Below are 20,507 nucleotides of genomic sequence, written 5' to 3'. Positions count from 1 at the left end.
CGGGCTAATATTGTTTATTGGTCGGTTTAGTATTGTAAAATTGAAATTGTGTAATTTTGAGATAAAATTCTCCGATCAAAGAAGCTATTGAAAAAGGAAATCGAAATTCATCAAAAGTAACATATCGTGAAATATAAATTCGTCCTATTGGTATATGCAAGTAAAGATAATCATGGTGTAAAATGTTATAACCAAGGATAACACATTGTAGTGAATGAGAGTTAAGTTTGGTCTTTAAAGTAGAGGCATAATCACGGATAACATGTGCAACAAAAAATTCGAAGGAAAGTGTAATCAGGTGTTGATTATAAAATTTTTCAAAAGAACACTTATGATTAAGCAATAAAGTAGGAAATTGATTTATAAGATATGCGACAGTGCTAACAGCTTCATCCAAAATTTACATGGAATTGATGGTGATGAAGAAGAGCTAAGACAGTTTTAACTATATGTCTATGTTTTCTCTCAGTATAGATATTTTGTTCTGAAGTATGAGAACAAGAGACTCAATGAATAATTTCAGAAGAGACAAAATGACGATGAATCTATGATGTTTTTTTTATTTATGAGGATGACGTCATAATAACCGACAATGATTATAAAAGTATCACAATTTTATTAAGTCTTCTCAATCAAGAATTTCTTACTCGAGATTTGTGTATTGCTCGTTTTTTTTTTATATTAAACTTATTCTACATGAGGAATATTATCTCCTCTCTCAAAACAAATACATTACTGTCTTTTTCAAAGAGCTAAGATGGATGAAGTATGTCCGGTCTCTACACCTATTGCTATAAATAACTTCTTTGCAACTTCATCCTCTCTTATGATGCCTAATCCACAAATTTATCGAAGCATCATTGGAACCTTACAATATATTATTATCACACGTCCTGATATTACGTTTGCAACAAACCGTGCTTGTCAGTTCATGTATGCTCCCATTGAACAAAATTGGGAAGGTGTGAAAAGAATACTTCGTTATCTCAAAAGTATTATTCTACGTGATTTTCTTTTATATCATCAATCATCTTGAGATTTATATGCCTATAGTGATTTGGATTGACAAGTTTTCCTAAGACAGACGTTCTATTAGCGGATAGCAATATTTCTTGGATGAAACCATATCTCATGGAATTCAAAAAAGTAATTTGCGGTATCTCGTTCAAGTACTGAGACAAAATATAAAACTAAAGCAAATACAACGTTTGAAATTATTTAGCTTCAATCATTTCTTTCTTAACTTCATCTTACATCAAATATTGTACCAAAAATATGGTGTGATAATATTAACTTTAAAATTATGTCGAATATTTAATTATGATTATTTGAGTTGCGATAATATTTGGATATGATGTTTATGAATTTTTAAATTTAGATTTTTTGCTTAAAAATTTATTGTTGTAAATTTTGGAAAAATAATTCATTGGTTGTGATATTTTAGAATTATAATTATATCATTTTATATAGTAAATCTAATATATTTATTTAATTGACAGATTGATGTGTCTCGTTTAACTCTTTTCATCTCTTTACTAACAACCAAATGAACATTTTTAGCTATGAAACTTATTAAATTAGTTCTTTGTGACAAAATGTGAAAGTATTTTTAATAGATTTTATGATTATCTATATTAAATGGGACCTAGTTAAAAAATTGATAAGGAAATAATAATTAATGAGTTTGATTTTAATATCATTGATGGTAAAAAAAATTAATTGTATTTTGTCTAATAATTTTAATGTATTAAATATTAAATTTTTTTATTACATATTTTTTTAAAAAAATAATATTTATATAATTTTTTGTTTTATTTATATTTTAAAATTAATTAATTTATAGTATGAATTATAATAGATAATTAGTTTGTCTCAAGTAGTTTTAAATCCTAATTTCACCTGGCTCATAAATAAATTATGGTATATAATTAGTATGTGAGTCAAAGGGCATATTATAAGAAGATGAAATTCTCGAGAATCGATTCGTATTCAATTTACTAAGTTTGTCACTTGCTCAGTTTTATTGACTAGTCCTAGAATAATCGATCTGGTTCTATAAAATATTTTACAGATAGTTCAGAAGTCCAATATCTTTTAATTGTGTATTCCATTTAGAGAAAAAATTCGTATAAATATGTCATAGTTGAGAATTAAACTGCAAGCGGTGATAACTTAAATATCCTACTACGACATTATAGTCCCAGAAATATTTTCTCACCATAGTAATATTGTAAAAGATGATTTATTTATTTTAATATTTTTTATTAATCTGTTATGTGACCAATAGAGAAAATGACATTACTTGCAAAAGGTTAAATCGCTCGTCCTCAGCGCTTCCGTCACGTCCAATCCAAAGTCATCACGAGGAAAATAAATTTCGATAGTCAAGAGGACAAATGATGAATAAAGTGAGGTACGCAAAGTCTAGAGATTTATGTCTAGATATTTTTATAATTCGATTTCATATTTTCAGCTATAAATATAACTATCAGTTACCATATCAGATAATCCTGTGGGATTGAGAAAAACTACATTACCGTATCAAGCATTTGCTGCACAATGTTAGTGAAGATGTAAGGTTGATTATTGCAATGACTCAAGAGGCAGAAGCTCAAGAAAGTCATGATGGTGGCGCAGCAGTGGACAGGGACAATTCCTAGGACATGGAGAGAGAGAGAGAAAGTGGGGTCTTTTCTAGGAGCACTTTTTGATCGTGCAGTGCCAAAATGGTGGTGCATGGCATGGCCAGGATGCTGTAGCACTGTATAGCAGGACACGGGCGAAGTGTCCTGTAAATAAATTTTGATTAAATAGAAATAACCGATCAAATTAAATATATCAATTAATAATAATAAATTAACAAATATATTATTATTTTTTATTAAATTGATTAATTTTTTAAAAATTTTAATATATATTTTTTAAAAATTTTAAAAAATTAATTGAATTATTGATTGAATTAATTAATTTTATATATCTATTCTATTTGTTTATTTTTTTAAAAAAAAAATAATTTATTTGATTTCAAATAATTCGATTTGATTCTAATAATCGAACGCTACCCCACGAGCATCCACCGCTCAGAATGATCCTTGCGTTTCAAGTGTGAATGTGCCATCAAAAAATTGGGCCAAATTATTGGCCCTTTGAGTGGAGTGTTTCCTAGATGAGGGACAGCCTCAAATTATGAGCATTATACTGATTGGTGTGACACGGTGAGTGTGTGAAAGTATCTCACATTAAGAATTATGATGAGTGTTACCATTTGACCTTTTAATAGATGGTTAATCAAGATTGATATTATAAATTCATGTATTTATCTAAGGGTTAAAAGATACTTGTTCATTTTAAGTGTTTTCATCACCTTTATGTCTTTAGATTAATATAGAAAAAATAAATTATAAATAATTATTAACTATTAGGGTAGAGGAGCAAAATATGAAAAAATATATGCTATGATACGGTCAAGTTTCGATCCAAAAACTCTTGGTCCCCGAGCTCCCGATAATCTATTTCAGGACTAACACGGAGAAGATAAATTACGGATGACTAGACTGACTACTAGTCTTTAGAATAATGACTAGCACATGTAAATCTCATGATAATAATACCTCATGTGCTAGTCATTAGGAGACTCTTATGTCATTATTTGTCTAAAACCGTATAAGAAATTTATTTATTAATATGATTAATCAAAATTTTTTTTTAATATTACTTATAAATAGTAAGCTGAAATATATATATGCATTTAATGTAGGAGAAGAAACCACTTCGAATTTAGATGAATTTAGAAGCTAAAACCATCACCGTTGAACTCGAAATTTAGTAGATGCTCTCAAAATCTATCAGGTGCCCCCTTCTCATATGACAAAATGATAAATCATCTAATCTAAATGAACTTTCGTGTATTCATGGACAAACTTCTCCCTTCTAGTCATTTGGCTAAAATCGATCATCAACTAGTGAAAATTTATACATCTTTGAGTCGGTCCAACTAAATCTAAATTCTATTAAGTTCCTTCAAAATCACTCAAATTGTAATTGAATCTAGGAATGAGTATTCGATTAATTCGATATATAAATTAACTGAATTAATCAAAAATCGATTTAATATGGGCTAACTAAATCGAATCAAAGTTTTATTAAAACCGGATTAATTGAATTAAATTAAAAATAGATTATATCGGTTAATACAAAATTAAACAATTTGTTTAAAAAAGTAATAAAAAAATATACAAAATTAATACCAAATTAACTGAATACTCACTCCTAATTGAATCCCTTTGTCTCATCCAATCAAACTAAAATCCTATTAAAATTTTAAGTCATACCATGCGAATTCAAACTAGGAGATTTCTTTAGGGCAAAATTAAAAGGGCTTCCATTATTTTGTAACATCATCAGATGGATGTCTCATTGTTCAATTAAAGTCAAATGGACATCCCATTTAACATGAACTATCCAAAATATTCTTATTTTATCTGATCATTCGGCCATGTAGAAATTAAATTTTATGTATTTTGATTTTGCTTCTCTTAGTGATAACATAATTAAAATAATATTTAACGAGCAAAACAAATGATAGAAACTTCATGACATTTACTATATTTCAAATGAACATTATCTATTAATGATCGATTATGTAGCAGAAATTAGTTGTTAACTTCTACAATATGTAGAAGTTAATTGCTAACTTCTACAATATGTAGAAGTTTATTACAATGGTTACTTTATATCATTTTGATTTTGCTTCTCTGAGTGAACCTATTTAAAAATATTACTTTAATAAATAAAATAAATATGTAGACTCTATGACACTTATTACATTTCAAATAAATATAATTTATTTATAATGAAGCGAATAGAAGCTAACATGTAATTTTTACAACGTGTAATACCTATCTGTTAGCTTTTGCACGTGATAGAAATTAGTCAATAGATTTTACACATTATAGAAATTACTCAGTAATTTCTACCATATCATTAAATTTAAAAATTATTTTGAAATAAAATCATCAGAAAGACATCAATTTGCTCTTAATTTTTTTTTTAGTTTTACACCTATCTTTATGACTAGTTTCCTTACTAGAACTATTATTTTTTTTTTTCTTAAATAAAAAAATGAATACAAATATTCCAAGACACCTAAAATCATAGCTATCCTAGCACTCACGTTCCCCACCGCCACCCTAATAATCCAACAACAACCAGTGATGCATAGTCAAAACACACCAAATATTTTAAGCACGACTAGTTTATTAATAGCTCACGTCCCAAGAACAATTGCCCCCGACCATTCATCAATCCAAAATATCTTTGGAAAAACATTAAAGAAGTGTTTTTTTTTTTCAATATCAATCACGTGCTGTTCCCATTTTATTTTTTATTTTTTATTTTATAAAAAAACATCCACATCACTACATCAGCAGCTCCTTTTAAAATTATATAGTTGTCCTCGGCTAGAGTGTTCCATACATTTTGATATTTTGATATATAGATTTTAAATTTTAAACCTTAAATCGGCTGTATGGACTTTACTTATTAAATAATAATATTCACCCTATAGCAATTAGGGTTTATTAACTATTACAATTTACATTATAATAATTATTAAATATAATTATTACAACACAGACTTAACTTATTTATCTAATATTTATATTATAATAATTATTAAATTATAGTTATTATAATACACACTTATAATGTTCAATAAGATTTGTATTATAACAATTACAAAATCATATTTACTATAATTTTATAATTGCTACGACATAAACTTATCTTGTTCACTCAATTGATCAATCGATTCAAGATTTAAATTTAAAATTGACCTATCAAAAAGGTAAAATCGAATGAACATTATACCTGAGAGTATTTATATAATTTTACAAGGGCTTGATGGAATAGAGCGTCATTTTAGAAAAAATAAATAAAGAGAAATGTCTTTTTAGGATTCTTATAAAAAGGAGTACTTCTAATTTGTATCTCAATATCTTTTAAGCATGGATCTATTATTTATATTATAATCCTTGATACCGTCTGAAATTGATTAAGGTTGGAGCATCGGTAAGTTAGACAAAATGACGGCTGGAAGAAGACCTCAAATAAGAAGCACCTATGAGCACACATAGGAGGATGGGAAAAGGGTGTCAATAAGTAAGCTAGGAGATCTTTGGCGTGACCACTCCGGCACTCAAGTTAATACGACAAAGGTGAGAAATTGTAGATTAATAGTGACAAAATGTAAAGTTTTCATGAAGAGAAAGCATACCCACGTTTGCAGGGTGAGACCCTTTTTATAATACATCATTCTAGCATTAATTGGATGTCTTATCGGAGTGAGAAATATCCCATTGTTGTATCTTGGATGTATTGTATAGTCATATCACCCATATTCTATAGTCGTAGGATGATTACTGTTGCACATGCTTTTGACAATTATACATATGGCATGTATGAGGATACAATCCGTAGACCATGGGGGTCTATGAGACTGTACTGTTCGTTTATTGGGCTCTTAGGGATGAGGGCCCATCAAGAGAATGTGAAAAATAAAAGGAATAGAGTCCTGGAACTCAACAAAATTCGATGAGTTCTACAGAGATGAATGTGTGGTTTTGTTACGGGGAGTTGACTCATGGGATCAGGGAAATCCAACCGACTAGCCTCTCTAAATTTGGTAGAAAGGAATGTATGATTTTGTTGCGGGGAGCTGAGCTGCTAGGTTGGGGAAACCTGACCAACTAGCCTTTCTGCATTCATTAAAGTGGAATGTGTTGTATTGTTATGGGGAATTGAGCCCCTGGTGTCGGGAAAAGTCGACCGGCTAGCCTCTCTGTGTTTGGTCGAGAGACATGTGTTGTTTGTCGTGGGGAGCTAAGCCCATGAAGTCGGGGAAACCCGACCAGCTAGCCTTTCTACGTTAGCAGAGAGGAATGTGTTGTGGGGAATTGAGCCCTTGAGGTTGAGGAAACCCTACCGACTAGTCTCTTTGCACTCGGCCTAAAGGCATATATTGTGTCGTGTTGAACTGAGTCGATGGGGTTGGGGAAACCGGACCGGCTAATCTTTTTGTATTGGTAGGAATATATTGTGAGGAGTTAAATCCCCCCGCCTAGGGCGATTTGCTCGGCTTGGTTACCTTTAATGGATTGATTGATGACTTATCTTAGTTGGTCCATCTTATACTTTAACCTCCATGTCACCTAAAACGTTGACTTTTTGACTATACATGGAGGTCACCAATATCTTACATATCAATCCCTAAAAATACTAAATTAAAAAGGTTTTTGAATTCATAAATCTAAAAAACATGACTTAAGTCTTCTAAAAGATATATGATTCATTAAACTTCTATAATTCATATTATTTATTTAAATATTTTAGAAATTAATAATCGAATAGATTCTTTTATAATAATCCAAACAATAGATCCATTCACCTGTAAAGCACAGGCATATGTTGTCTCAAAATATTTAAAAGAATAAATAAGATCATCAGAATTAGCAGCAAAGTTAAATTATCCGAATTTAGCTGATAGGTGAATTAGAAGAGAAAATCGTCTCCCTTCAAATTAATCTTAATTGAGCTAAATCTAAACAAAACAAAAACAATGGCACATGAGGCTTAGCAGGCGAAGAACAAAACAAGATCGTTGCTGCAATGAACCCACTTGTCCATTTGCCTTTGTGAAAAAGGAGTAGGGCACTTTGCCACTTTAGATGCATCTGTTCTAAAATATCAAAAGCAGGGATGGGATTCCTGGAAATTCGGCTCCACATAAAAAACAAAAACCACTCATTTCTTTATTGTCTTACAATTATTTTTTCTTTTCAGTTTTTTGCAGCTCCATTCAAGTCCCAAAGAAGAGGATGAGGACGAGCCAATTTTCTTTCTTTTCTTTTTTTTTTTCTTCCAAAGGTGAAAATTTAATGAATCCAGAAAAGCATTAAACCTGTCCTTGCTAGGCTTCTCGCCACCCGTTTGAGTGGATGTTGTTATCCATCGCCATCCATCTCCTTAAATGAGTTGGCTCGCCAACACTCGAAGGGCGATCGATCGCCATGGGGAAGAACATAAAGCGGAGCTAAGTCAACCAGGTTTAATCTAAAGATGGCGAATTCATGGACAGAATAAGAAGCCATCTGCGTTGAAACTTCAAAGCGGATAGAAAAAGTTTTTTTTTTTTTTTTGGTTATTTATACTCTATTTTCTTGAGGGTATAGGAGGATTATAGGGATGACAATTTTCTCTAGATCTGATATAGGATCCGATATCCTATCTGAATAGGAGAGGATATCGAGAGGTAAACTTTATTGATGTTTAATTTATCTAATATATTTTGTTAAAAGATGATAGTTTGATGGAAAGAAGAAAATTTATTAATATAAAAGATATTTGATACTTTATTAGGTATGAGTACGAGGATGAATTTCTAATAGTCGATGAGTATGGAGATGAAAGATATGAAATTCAATCTGAATTCAATTTATCGTCACCTTTATAAAAGATGGATTGGATACTAGTAGAGGTATTTTTTATTGTTTACTTATTAAAAATAATATAGACGCACAAATTCTAAATTTGTTTGTAGTTTTTGTAGTTTAGACGGAATTGACTTCTATTTGTCCTCGCTAATCTTCAAACGAGATGTGAGTCCGAGGTTGTGACCTTACGACAAACTCCCAGGTTAAGGCACGACTTCACCGCGACAACAGAAACAGAGGCGAACCATAAGAGGGGGCTAGCCCGGGCTAAAAGCCTAGGCTAGCCCCTCCTCATAGGGATATACTACCTAATCTAAATACTCAAAGTCCATTATAAATTTTTTAACTAGTCCAATATATTCTCTTCTCTATATCCAAGATTTTAAATTTAACCCAAATTTGATGAGAAATCTTGTAAAATAAATCATAGTATCAATAAATTTGATTAATTATATGTTTAGAGCCTTGTATGGTTATTTTTTTATACTCTTTTAATCTTTTGTTTTTAAAATTATTTATTTTTATATTTTGTTACAATATTATCTTAGGAAAGACTTGTTATATAATATGATGAGGACAGAGCCAAAGGGGATGATGGAGTCGATTACCTCCTCTCAAATTTTAAGTATAAGAAGTGTATGAGGTATATAAGAATAGAGAATGAAAGAGAAGTGAATAGAAGGTAACAATACGATTGACTCCCCTCAATGTATACATTTGGTTCCCTCAATATAAAATTTTTAACTCCGTCTATGAATATGATGTATTAGTTTTTTTATGACGATGATTTACTTTAAATTTAATCTCTTAAAATAAAATCCTGATTTAACCATGAGCAAAAAATGTCACCTACTTCTGCTTGTTCGTTTTTTATCCATTTACTTTCCTTTCACCTTGTTTATGGATATATTTTTACGGTATAATTCTTTTACTTCCTGATAGGCACGAACATTAGTGTAATTGTGGGAGTGATCTCACCTTGGGCAGTCTAGAGTTGACCTGATCTTTAGCAGAAAATGAAATATACTGACTACTTGTGTTGTTAATGGAGGTACTACGTAAAAGCCGATGATTCCCCATCACCTTCTCGCTAGTGCAGTACAAAGAGACACCGAGGACCCACTCCTGTTCTTGCTAGAATTTTTCTAAATCCAAATCTAAATCTAAATCTAATCTTAAGTTGGTGGATTTACTGAGCATTTTTCTTGCGTGCTTTGATAAATTTGCGTCTTTTTTTATTGGGAAGATCGCAAAAGTCATGGATGAGGGCAGATAGGCAGGGGCAATTTTGGCTCGACGAGCGAGAGCGAGAGAGAGAGAGAGATTTGGACGATGGATGACATTGGCAGCAGCGACTGAAAAGAAAGGTAAAGGAGGCATCTTGTAGTTTTACTGCAAAGGAGGGTCAAAAGTTTACCCTCGCTTTAATTCATCCACAATCATGAAAGAGGGAGAAGATAAACAAAGGTTGCAATATTGTAGGTGTAGGATAGGACAGCTCCCTGTAAACTCCTCCATGTTCCCCTCTCTCTCTCTCTTTTCTCTCTCCTTTCTCTTTGTGATGTTGCTGTTGCAAGCCTGCTTTTGGTGGAGAACCTGATGCCTGGGATGAGGATGAGTTGAGTGGGTGCTGGTTTCTTCTTATCTTCTATTTCTCCCAGAGATCCACATACAAGAGAAGAGAAGAGAAGAGAAGCTGCTTTCCTCCTCCTCGTCTTCTTCTCCTCCTCTTCCTCTTCCTCGCCACTCATGGCATAGCAAGCTGCCTCCTTTCCCCTCTCAAACTCGCTCGATCTGTCTGGTTCTTTAGGATCCATGAGAAAGTAAGTTTTTTTTGGCACGATCTTCTTCTTCTTCTTCGGTTCGCGTTCTCCTTGTAGTAGATTCCGGTGGAGTGGCCACTGTATTTGTTGGTTTTTCTTCAAACTCTCCTGATCACTCTCTAATCTTCTCATCATCTCCCCCCTTTTTTCTCTCTGGTTGTGATTTGGGATTATCACTCGCTGGGTCTCAATCAACTCGCGATAGAATCTGGAAATAGTATTTCCTTTTCTTCTTCTTCTTTTTTTTTTTCCAAGGTCATGATTTAGGCCAAGTGTTCTATAGAGCTTCCATGTCATTCTTCTTCCTCCATGAACTCCGCTGGGAGCCTCACACCTGTGTGGTTTTTCTCTACCGGAGAAGAAATTCACCATGGATTTTTTCTTCTTCTAATCTTCTTATCATTTCATGTGATGGCTTTGCAACAAATTTCTGTTTTTTCCCACCTCACCCTTTTTGTTCTTTTGCTGATCTTCCTAGTAATCCAGAAGAGTTAACTTTTGCCAACAACTTTTCTGAGCACGCTCCTGTTCCCCTCTTTGCTCACATAAAATGATAGTTCTCGAGAGGTGACTGACATATAAGATCATCTGGAAATCCTAAGTTTCTAATTAATTCAATGTTAACTTAGCTCTACATGAAATAATGCTACAGAAGATCAGTCGATCTTATTGTTGTTTATTTTTGGCTTGATTTTGTGCCGTATCATGTCACAGGCATCAAATCAATTGTAGAGAGAGGAAAAAGTTGGGCCTTCTTCTTGCCTGATTGGAAGCTTTTTCTTCTTCTTTTTTTATGTCCTTGGTTATGCTGGAGGCCAATCAGCAGAGAAGGCCCTGTAGCAGCAAAGCTCTTGGGCTCGTAGGGTTTGAAGATTCAGGGAGGGACGCTGAAGAGGGCTTCTGCAGATGTTATCATCCATCGAAACTCCTCCAGATCCTTCATGTTCCTCAGATCTCGCAGCACTGAAATCTCATGAGAAGGCTCCTGAAACGATTGCCTTCGAAGAGGCAGAAAGAGTAGAACTTGAAGAAAATCCAACCTCTAAATTTTCCATTAGGTGTGCAATTTAATTTGATTCATTGTTCTTGTGTAAACTATGAATGTTCTTCCTTGTAGAACCACCAAATATAGTAGGATTTCTTCATGTTCCACTGGAGGGTGATGGAGCTCATGATCTTATTTTCAGGAATTATGTTCTTGCATCGCGGCGGCGTAGCTGCATCGAGACTAGTTGGCCTTTTTCGCAGCAGTTCCTCCAAATTTGCATGAAGCATGGTGTCAAGAATCTACTTCCACCATTTGAACCTCCTGATCTGGTGAGATCCCAGTGCTTGAGAAAGTCAGAACAACTTATTGTCGAACCCGAAGCCGAAGCCGAAGTCGATCCTATTGAGCCTAGAAATGTTGGTGCCATCATCTGGAAGACTTCAGATATCAGATTGGAATCGCCTTTACTTTTAAAGGAATTCGATTCAAACTCTTCTGATCCAGCTATAGAGTCGACGTCTGAGGCCGAAATATCTCCACTGGATGAAGGAACAAATTCAGATGAACTGATTCAACATGACCATGATGCTGAACTCATTTGTTCCGTAGCCGATAGCACTGAAGCATCACCGGATTTTGATTCTCTTGTGCCTAGACAGAAGTTGGAGAAGCTACAGAAGCCACTCGAAAAGAAGTGCAGATTGAAAGTTAAGCTGGGTGTTATCTCCGAGATCAATAAGGAAGGCAACACACTAGATAATTCCGGTTCCGTTTCGGATCCTATGGCTTCGAAGATTTGTCCAGTTTGTAAAGCATTTTCATCCAGTTCGAACACTACTTTGAATGCGCACATCGACCAGTGTCTCTCCATGGACTCAAATGTGAAGGGCATTTCAGGCGAGGTCCCAAAGATTAAAGCTAAACAAAGGAAGAAGAGATTGATGACCGAGATTTACATGACAGCTCCTCGTGCCACTCTTGAAGACCTTGATAGGAGAAATGGTACAAATTGGGCCGTGGAGCTCGCTTTGCTGGCAACACCAACCAGTGGGGTTGCCAATGAGACCAAGAGACCCAAGATGTCTGCAACTGAATGTCTAGAGAATGGAAATGACAGTGCTGTTTATGTTGACTCAAAAGGTATGAAACTTGGGATTTTGTCGAAGATTAATGAACCAGCACCGGATGACCTTAATATGTGGAAGAATGCAATTGCAGAACCAGGAAATTGTATTTTGCAAAGAAAGAAGAAGGATTTAGCACTGAAACACTTGAAGGATACTAAAATGAAGGCACAAAAAAGGAAACTGTTATTCAAACAGTCTAAAACTCAGGTACTTTTATTGTGCTCCATATGATAACTTGTGATTTCACTTGAGAATTTTTAGTGTTCACCATCACCGAAATAATGTTATGCAAATTTCAATAGGCAAAATCTTTAAGAATTTCATATTCTGTGTGAAATAGAAAGTCCCTTAAGATACAAAGGTGGATTATCCATGAATACTAGAACTTCTAACCATTTGATTCAAACAAGTTTATCATCCAGCTGATAATGAACTTACATTTGGACAAAGCGAAAGGATAAATAGCGCATAGAAGATGAAAGAAGGATAGAAGAAAAGGAAGCTGCACGAAACAATAATGTGAATAGGACACAACTTGGACCATAAGAATACATGTTATCGGAGCAAAATTTTTGAAGCAAATACAAAGTCAAAGCGGGACTCATGTAAAGGAATGTTAAGAAAAATCACATATATATCAAGGAAGTACTGCTGACGTTCATGCGTTGAAGAGATGAAAGGAAAATAAATGAACCAACACCCATTAATAAAGTGGTGGAAATGAGAAAGACCACACATTTGATAGCCGTAATGTCCATCGATTTTCATATCACTGTGCTAGAATACGTAGGATCCTCATAAGGTAAATTCAGTCATTGAACCTTGAATTTATTAAAGAATTATATGATATTATTTTACATAAAATCTATAACTGTGGAAGACCTGTAAGACAATCATGAACCTCCCCAATGCCTCAATTGTAGTGGAATGGAAAAACTTCTAAATAAGGGTATACTCCCCTTCAAATATAATCCAATATACTATTTCATGGTTGTATGACTGCTACTTTTAGCTTCAGAACTTTAATCACAGTTTTTATACATATATAATATCAACAGTAATTGAGTTCTAATTTTGGCTCTTTCAATTCTCCACAATATTGTTTTAATAACCGAGGACCACCTTGTTCTATTCTAGCAACTTGCCTTTGTCCTAAGATTATGATCTATAATTGTTACTTATTCAGTTTATTTATGGAGAAACTACCTCTGATGTTCATGATTGTCTTTATATAACATGAATTCGGTTATGTTGTTCTCAGTTTGCAGCCACATTTGATGATGATGATCAATCTGCTGTCCATCAGCAAGATCATGTTCAGCCAGCTGCATTGCATACTGAGAAACAAGTTGAGAGCACTGCTCCTGCAACTTCGAAACCTTGGGTTTGCTCTATACAATCAGATATCCCGATAAATGTTCCTAAAAGCAGAAGTGAGAGCGTGGACAACACAACACTAGTACATAGGAGCATTTTGGCGGAGAATCACCAATGGAATTCTTCAGCTGTCAGTAGTGAAGCCAATAAATTCTTTAGGTCATCAGAAGTATTGACTGGTTCTCCGAAAATGAAGAGAGTTGATTGCTTGTATAATGACAATCGCCTCACAAATGATATGAAAGGGAAGTCTTCAGAAATACCTATTTCCAATCACAAATGGTCTTCGAGAGGTGCTTGTTCAACTATTGGTCTCCTCAAATCGTCAAAGCCATCTGATAAGTTCCTATCTAGTGGAAAAAAACCAGTGGCGATTGACCTGGGCATTTGTAAAAAATCTAACAAGTGTTTGAATACGTTACAATCTCCGTTGGAGGAAGAAGCTATTTTCACTTCCAAAAAGGAAATCCTAGTTAAGAGACCGTATTTCCATTTGGAAGGAAGTAAAGGTGAGTCAAATGAAAAGGCACTTAAGACCTTTAAGTTCCGTAAGCACAGATCGGCTTTGAGAACTTGCAAGAGAGGACCACCATTTTTACTACCTAATGATGGAGTGCATGGAACTACCAATAATTTGATTGTGAGAAGAAATAGGGCAGTACACAATCATGAATTTGGTTCGCTGAATAATTTTACTAATAACCATGAGTTTCCAATCCGAGGCAATAACACAGAGTCTGAGAGACCAGGATTATCAAAGACAGTTGAAGAGCGAGAACACAATAATTTGATACACCCTGCAATACCTCGGTGCAACAATAGTCAAGTTGAAGACTCAGATGCTCTAGTAGAAGATCAGAGTCACGGAGCACCAGGAGAAGCTGGTGGTGATCATGTTTCCAATGATTTTGTCAACTCAGATAAACTGGAAATTAGTTTCAGAAACAAATCATGTTCTTCTCGACATGCAGTTGGCAAAGTCCATGTAGATAACTTTGAGAAAAGATCTGGCCAGCAAGAATTCATTTGCAATGATGTATCCTGCGAAGATGTTGAATATGAAGATATTCAAATGGAAGTTGCCACTGTAGACAAAGATGTTGAAGTCTCTTGTGCAGTTCTATTAAAAAAATATCAAGCTGAAACCACATCTGCTCAAGATTCTATCGGTTGTCTAACTAGTCACGGGGGTATGGAACTCAAGGTGCCCTCTAAGAGCCCATCAATGACTTCATTAATATCAGCTGAAAATCACCATAGGCATTTGCACCTGGACACTGGCCAATCTGGATCACCAACTTCTGCAGGATCTTATGTCTCCTTAATGCCTTATGAAGGCTCCAGATCGAAAGATCCAGAACCTGAACTCTCAATGAGGAGTTTTGAATCTCAGACTGCTGAACTCACTGAGAATACTGAACAAAGAAATTTCAATAGTAGAGAACACAAGAAGGATGATCTAGCAGAAACAACACCTAAGAAATGCTTGAATGAGAAGCCATTTTGCTGTTCATGCAGGGAGAGCATTTCGAAAGATTTACAGTTACCAAGCCATAATGAAACTTCCAGGACAACTAAGGAAAATCGAGTTTCAAACTTGTTTATTGGGCCAAGAATATCTTCCTCCTTCAAAACATATCAGAGTCCCAGGAGTAATAGTATATCCAAATCATCACAGCAGTCCAATTACAACAATTCAATTGATTTTTCTGGAAGTTATGGATCATACACTGATTTAGGTTCTCCATCACCTCAGTCACTGAACCAATCCAGTTCTAACCCGGTACTTCGATTGATGGGTAAAAACCTAATGGTTGTAAACAACGAACCGCTTATGTATCCTCAAACTATTGCTCCAGACCATACACCGTATGTGAATTCTGTTTCTACTGGATTTGCTTCCATCAACCACCTCATGCAACAAGATAGTTCATATCACTGCCATCAACCTATAGTTGGCTCGCAAGCCATTCATCATGCTTTATTAACTGGTGACCCCACTGTGTTTCCACATTTACCTACCATTGCAATGGGCAACACTGCCAGGGCTCCTCTTCATCCTGCTTGGACAATAAAACCAGATCAACACATGCAGCAGACACCATTCCAAAGGCATGGCTCTTGCTCTCCTTATGCGATGAATGAGGTGATTGTCATTGATGACCGATGTTCACAGCATGAGAATGAACTCAAAGGCTCCCTAAAGAATACCACAAACACTTCATTGCTTAGTGCGTATGGGCCGAGTGCTTTAGCTCCAAGACCCTTTGCTTGCTTTCCATTGGAAAGCCAGAATAGGAATGTCTCAGGCAGACCTTCAGCTTTATTTGCTAATTTTCAACCAGTGACAAATGCTAGTTTTATGAATCAAAGGTTCAGCACACAAAGCCAAGGTGCTCTTATTCCATATCCAAATTTCCAGGCACCTGCATCAAGTCGGATGGGTCCATCGTTCTATTATCCTGCAATTCTGCGGTGATCTTGATAGTGCAAAGAGGCAGATAACAGAAACCTGTCATCAAGGATCAGGTATTCTCTCTTATTCATTACCAGATCACGATACTGACAGTTGATACTGGAAGTTGCACAGATGACTGCCTAGCATCCAAGAATAAGAACCCCGTTCGATATGCTGGTTTTCTTAACAATACTGGAGTAGCTATTGTATTAAAAGGGATGTTTCCGACAAAGATCTTAATTTTCGAGTTTTGGTAGGCATAGCATGATGCTCTGAAAGTATCCTTTCCGAGGTAAAGCTTTTTTACTTTCTCAAAAGTTGTAAGGTTTAGCTCTGCTCAAGAAATATGTATATTTTCCATAATCCATGCACCTAATTACAAGTTCTAAATGGCTATAATACACCAGACAGTCTCCTTTGCTTTGCTTACTTTCTATCCTTGTTGTTTTTGATAACTACTGAAAAGATCTGTGTTTAGTGTTCAGCAGATAAAATCTAAAAGAACACAGAGAAAGAAATCAGCCATAATTTTTCTTATTTAAAGGTGTCTTTTACTCATTTCTTGCTTTAAACTGCTCTTTAAGATCTAGACTTTATCCTCCATATGGAGATAGCATGCGATATAGATTCTCTTTCAACTGGCTGAATTCATTTCTGAGATCGATAAGCAATCTTCTTATTGATCTCTCAACAGAAAGTAAGATTCTAAACAACATGAGTAAATTGCTAGATATAGTTTAAACCTTGGTTGAGAAAGTTGGCTAGAGAAGATAGGGCAGGAAGAGATCAACTAAGTTGAGTGGAGAGTCATGTTTAGTTCAGTTGAATTACTAGAAGTTTAGTAGAAGCAAGTGGAGTGTCATCTTTAGTTCGGTTGAACTGTCAAGTGTTTGTGGTCCAAGTAGGTTACATGGGGTGCAACATTGACTTTGGTAACTAGGAGAATCACCCGCGACCTACCCTAGATGGAAATGAATCATGTCATTGCATGCTTGGCCCGTATTGTGGTCCATACTCAAGGGAGGGGCTACGACTCACATGCTTGCCCTAACACAAGCATGAATCAAGATAGGCGGCGAGCATGCCTCCCCCCATGTCTTACCACCTGTACTAATGGCTAGTAGCCATCCGTGATTTACCTCCTCAGTGTTAGCCTAGGGACGGGTTGGCGGGGGTGCTGGGGGCGAGCGAATCGCCTTTTGCCACATGAATCAGGATTGGCGGGACACAACACGAGCCTAGTCAAGCATGACCCATGTGCCAAGTCTAGCTCAACATTTTAATATACAATATTAAATATTTTAGGAATAATAAAAGTAGCATATTTATTCTATTTATTAGATTTTAAAGTAATTAAATTCTTGTCCTTATTATAAGCATATTTATTCTATGGCAAAAATCAAAAGGACATCTTAAATTATACAAATCATCAAAAGAGCGTTCCTTTTTAAAAAAGAAAAAAAATTAAAAGGGCGTCTCAAATTATACAAATCATCAAAAGGATGTTCTTTTAAAAAAAATCAAAAGGGCGCCCCATCAAATATTTTATTCCCCAAATACCCCTTATCTAACGTTGTTGTAGTAGCTATCGAGTAGCTGCTACATGTTGTAGTAACTATCGGTAACTATTGAGTAGCTGCTACAACATTGTTTCTTACTTCCAATGCTATTGTAGTAGCTACGACTAGCTGCTACAACGTATAAAAGCTATTAAGTAGCTGTCAAAACGTGCAGAAAGCTACTAAGTAATTGTCATAATTGTTTTAAAGTAACTTTGATGAAATTTAAATAATTTTGATCAAGTTGGTAAAGAGTAGTTCAATATAATATTGTTTAAAGTTTAGAATTTAAGGTTCAAGATTTTAAAATTTAGAGTGTAGGTACAAATGTACAACAACTACAATGTGTAAAAGCTACTTGGTAGTTGCGACAATATGAAAAATTAACTATTTCACTTTAATCAAAATTACTATACGCAAATCATTATTATATCAAAATATTTTTTCCTAAGTTGTCAAAATTATTTAAAACTTCATCAAAATCGTTTTAAATTAATCAAAATCACTTTAAAACAGTTGTAATTAAATCTTAAACCTATACTCTTAAACCCCAAATCATATATTCTGAACACTATTATATCAAAATACTCTTTACTACTTAGTTAAAATTATTTAAACTTTATTAAAAATATTTTAAATTGGTTAAAATCATTTGAAAACAAATGTGTAGAAACTACTAAGTAGCTACTACAACACTACAACAGTATTATATAAGTGTTACACGTAATAATTTCTACACGTTGTAGTAGTTACAACTAACTACTAATAATATTGTAAGAGGGTATTTTAGGATAAAACACATGGTGGGGGCGTCCTTTTGAATTTTTTTTATTTTTTATTTTTTTATTTTTGAAAAACGACGTCCTTTGATGATTTACATAATTTAGGACTCCTTTTGATTGTTGTCATTTATTCTAGTTTGTTCTCGTTCTTTATTCTTTCTTGAGTGTGGGTAAAATGTTTGGACACATGCCAGTTCGTCATTGGTTGAATTCGATGAATTTGAATTAAATTCATCAATCTCGAAGTACATGTGTTGCACATCCAAGTGCACTTGTGTGATGGTAAAGCTCCTTTACTGCGTCCTTAAAAGAGAACAGCTTCCCTGTTTCTTGCTGACTCTTTAAAGTCACTGCTCCAAAAAAGGATTGATAATTTAGAAAGGCAACAGGAATCTCTTTGGTCGAGGGCAACTGAGAGTTTTGAAGTTAAACTGCAAAATCAAACCCAGAACTCAATCCTCAACTAATCCATTCTTTGGATAATTAAAAGAGCCATTGTCTTTGTCTCCATGTGTGGACCACAAGGGTTTTGAATTCTCTTAAGATTTAAGAATGAGATCCTTTCCAAGTGGGGATCGCAATGGACTACTTTAGTTCCTTTCATGCCGAATCTCTCTCAAACATTACTTGGAAGATGAGGGAGGGAGTGCTTTCATGAATCCTTTTAGCAGGTATGCTACACTACTCCTTTTCATGAATGTTCATGTAGTTCTTTCTGACTCTGAAAGTCTTATAAGATTTTTGTTTTTGTTTATTTTCTGAAGTAGAAAGGAAATGGGGTGTGCTGCTTCTAAGATTTTAGCTAGATCATGGCACTTTCAAGAGGATCTTGAGAGAAGATTAAAAAGGAGACCTGCAAAGGGATTGGAAGAATTGGTCAGCTACAAAAATGGAGCGGAGCATGAGAAGAACTCAACCATGCCCGTGGAGAGCAATGCGGTTGTCCATGTCGAAATCATCAATACTTGGGATCTGTTGGCTGGCTTAGAAGAAGACGACGACGAAGAAGAAGACAATGACAAGACGATTGAGAAAGAAGTCACAACAAACATTGATTCAAAGAGAAAAGCTATGGCCAAGGAGCTCTCAGTGCTTGAGGTTCCTCCTTTTGAGTTCGCGGAGACGGGAAGTCAGAAGGAATGGCCGCAACGAGACGACCAAGAGCCTTATGTCACCACTAAATTCGGAAAATTTTCAAAGCAGGGAGACAAAAGGGAGGATGAAGGAGTCGTGTTTGATCCTGAATTGGTTGCGCAGTTTGAGCGGGCTATGAACGAGCTTGCAACCGACGAAGAGCTTGTTCTTCGACAGATCACAAATGGCTTGGAGTGAAACCAAATGCTAAGAAGATTTAGATCAATGGTTGCGAGACATGCTCTTTTGTCATTAAGATCAAACTTCAGTTAACTAGCTACAAACTGTTGTTTTAAATTAATTTGATCAACTAAAACATAAGTAATTATAATTATTAGTAACATAATAAATTACATGTTCTTAAGTTATTAATTTTTTTTTCATATGTTGTTTTGCATAGTTATCAAACAATACCTTATTTCACTTTATTTATTATTAACAAATTTTTAAGTAAGTTGAAAATGATTTTTTATTTTTATTTTATCTATTTTCATCTCTACAGGAAATTTTTGTAAAAAATAAAAAGCGCGTCCTTATTTATCCATTCGGTAAAAAAGGATATTTTTCTTTTAAAAATTATTAAAAGTAAGTGCACTCTAGAAAACATTTGGTCTGAACATGACTTTGATAAACTTTCTTCAAAAACAATCAACTCTAAACATTGCATCAATATACTTAGTTTTCACGTGATACACATAATTTTTCGTCAAATAAATAGTACTTTAATTATCATATAACAACTTAATTTTATCTTGATGAACGCTCAGTTC

General features: G+C 34.5%; 1 protein-coding gene across 7 annotated transcripts; it reads left to right on the top strand.

Annotated features, from left to right (window-relative positions):
• Positions 1-9,953: 9,953 nt before the first annotated feature.
• Positions 9,954-19,743, top strand: LOC122028873. Of its 7 annotated transcripts, XR_006124986.1 has the most exons (6): positions 9,954-10,312; positions 11,027-11,370; positions 11,500-12,634; positions 13,689-16,540; positions 18,915-19,274; positions 19,368-19,743. XR_006124986.1 is itself a non-coding variant. In XM_042587817.1 (5 exons), exons 2-5 carry the CDS (start codon positions 11,219-11,221, stop codon positions 16,281-16,283), a joined length of 3,804 nt encoding a protein of 1,267 aa, XP_042443751.1. In that variant the 5' UTR covers positions 9,954-10,312; positions 11,027-11,218; the 3' UTR covers positions 16,284-16,696. The 7 variants fall into 7 exon arrangements, 3 of the variants coding, with proteins under 3 accessions (XP_042443751.1, XP_042443748.1, XP_042443749.1); XR_006124989.1 differs by lacking the exon at positions 19,368-19,743 and having other exon boundaries at positions 18,922-19,260; XR_006124988.1 differs by lacking the exon at positions 19,368-19,743 and having other exon boundaries at positions 13,689-16,554; positions 18,993-19,260.
• Positions 19,744-20,507: the final 764 nt, after the last annotated feature.

This window comes from Zingiber officinale, chromosome 10B, assembly GCF_018446385.1.
Source record: "Zingiber officinale cultivar Zhangliang chromosome 10B, Zo_v1.1, whole genome shotgun sequence".
NCBI classification, from domain to species: domain Eukaryota; kingdom Viridiplantae; phylum Streptophyta; class Magnoliopsida; order Zingiberales; family Zingiberaceae; genus Zingiber; species Zingiber officinale.
The sequence above is the reverse complement of the archived record's forward strand: the minus strand, read 5'-3'. Positions and strand labels throughout refer to the sequence as shown.

Coding starts and splice junctions, on each gene's coding strand:
- LOC122028873 (XM_042587814.1), top strand. CDS start 11,219: ATGTTATCATCCATCGAAACTCCTCCAGATCCTTCATGTTCCTCAGAT. Junction 11,371..11,499: donor ACCTCTAAATTTTCCATTAG/GTGTGCAATTTA, acceptor TCTTATTTTCAG/GAATTATGTTCTTGCATCGC. Junction 12,635..13,688: donor TCAAACAGTCTAAAACTCAG/GTACTTTTATTG, acceptor TGTTGTTCTCAG/TTTGCAGCCACATTTGATGA.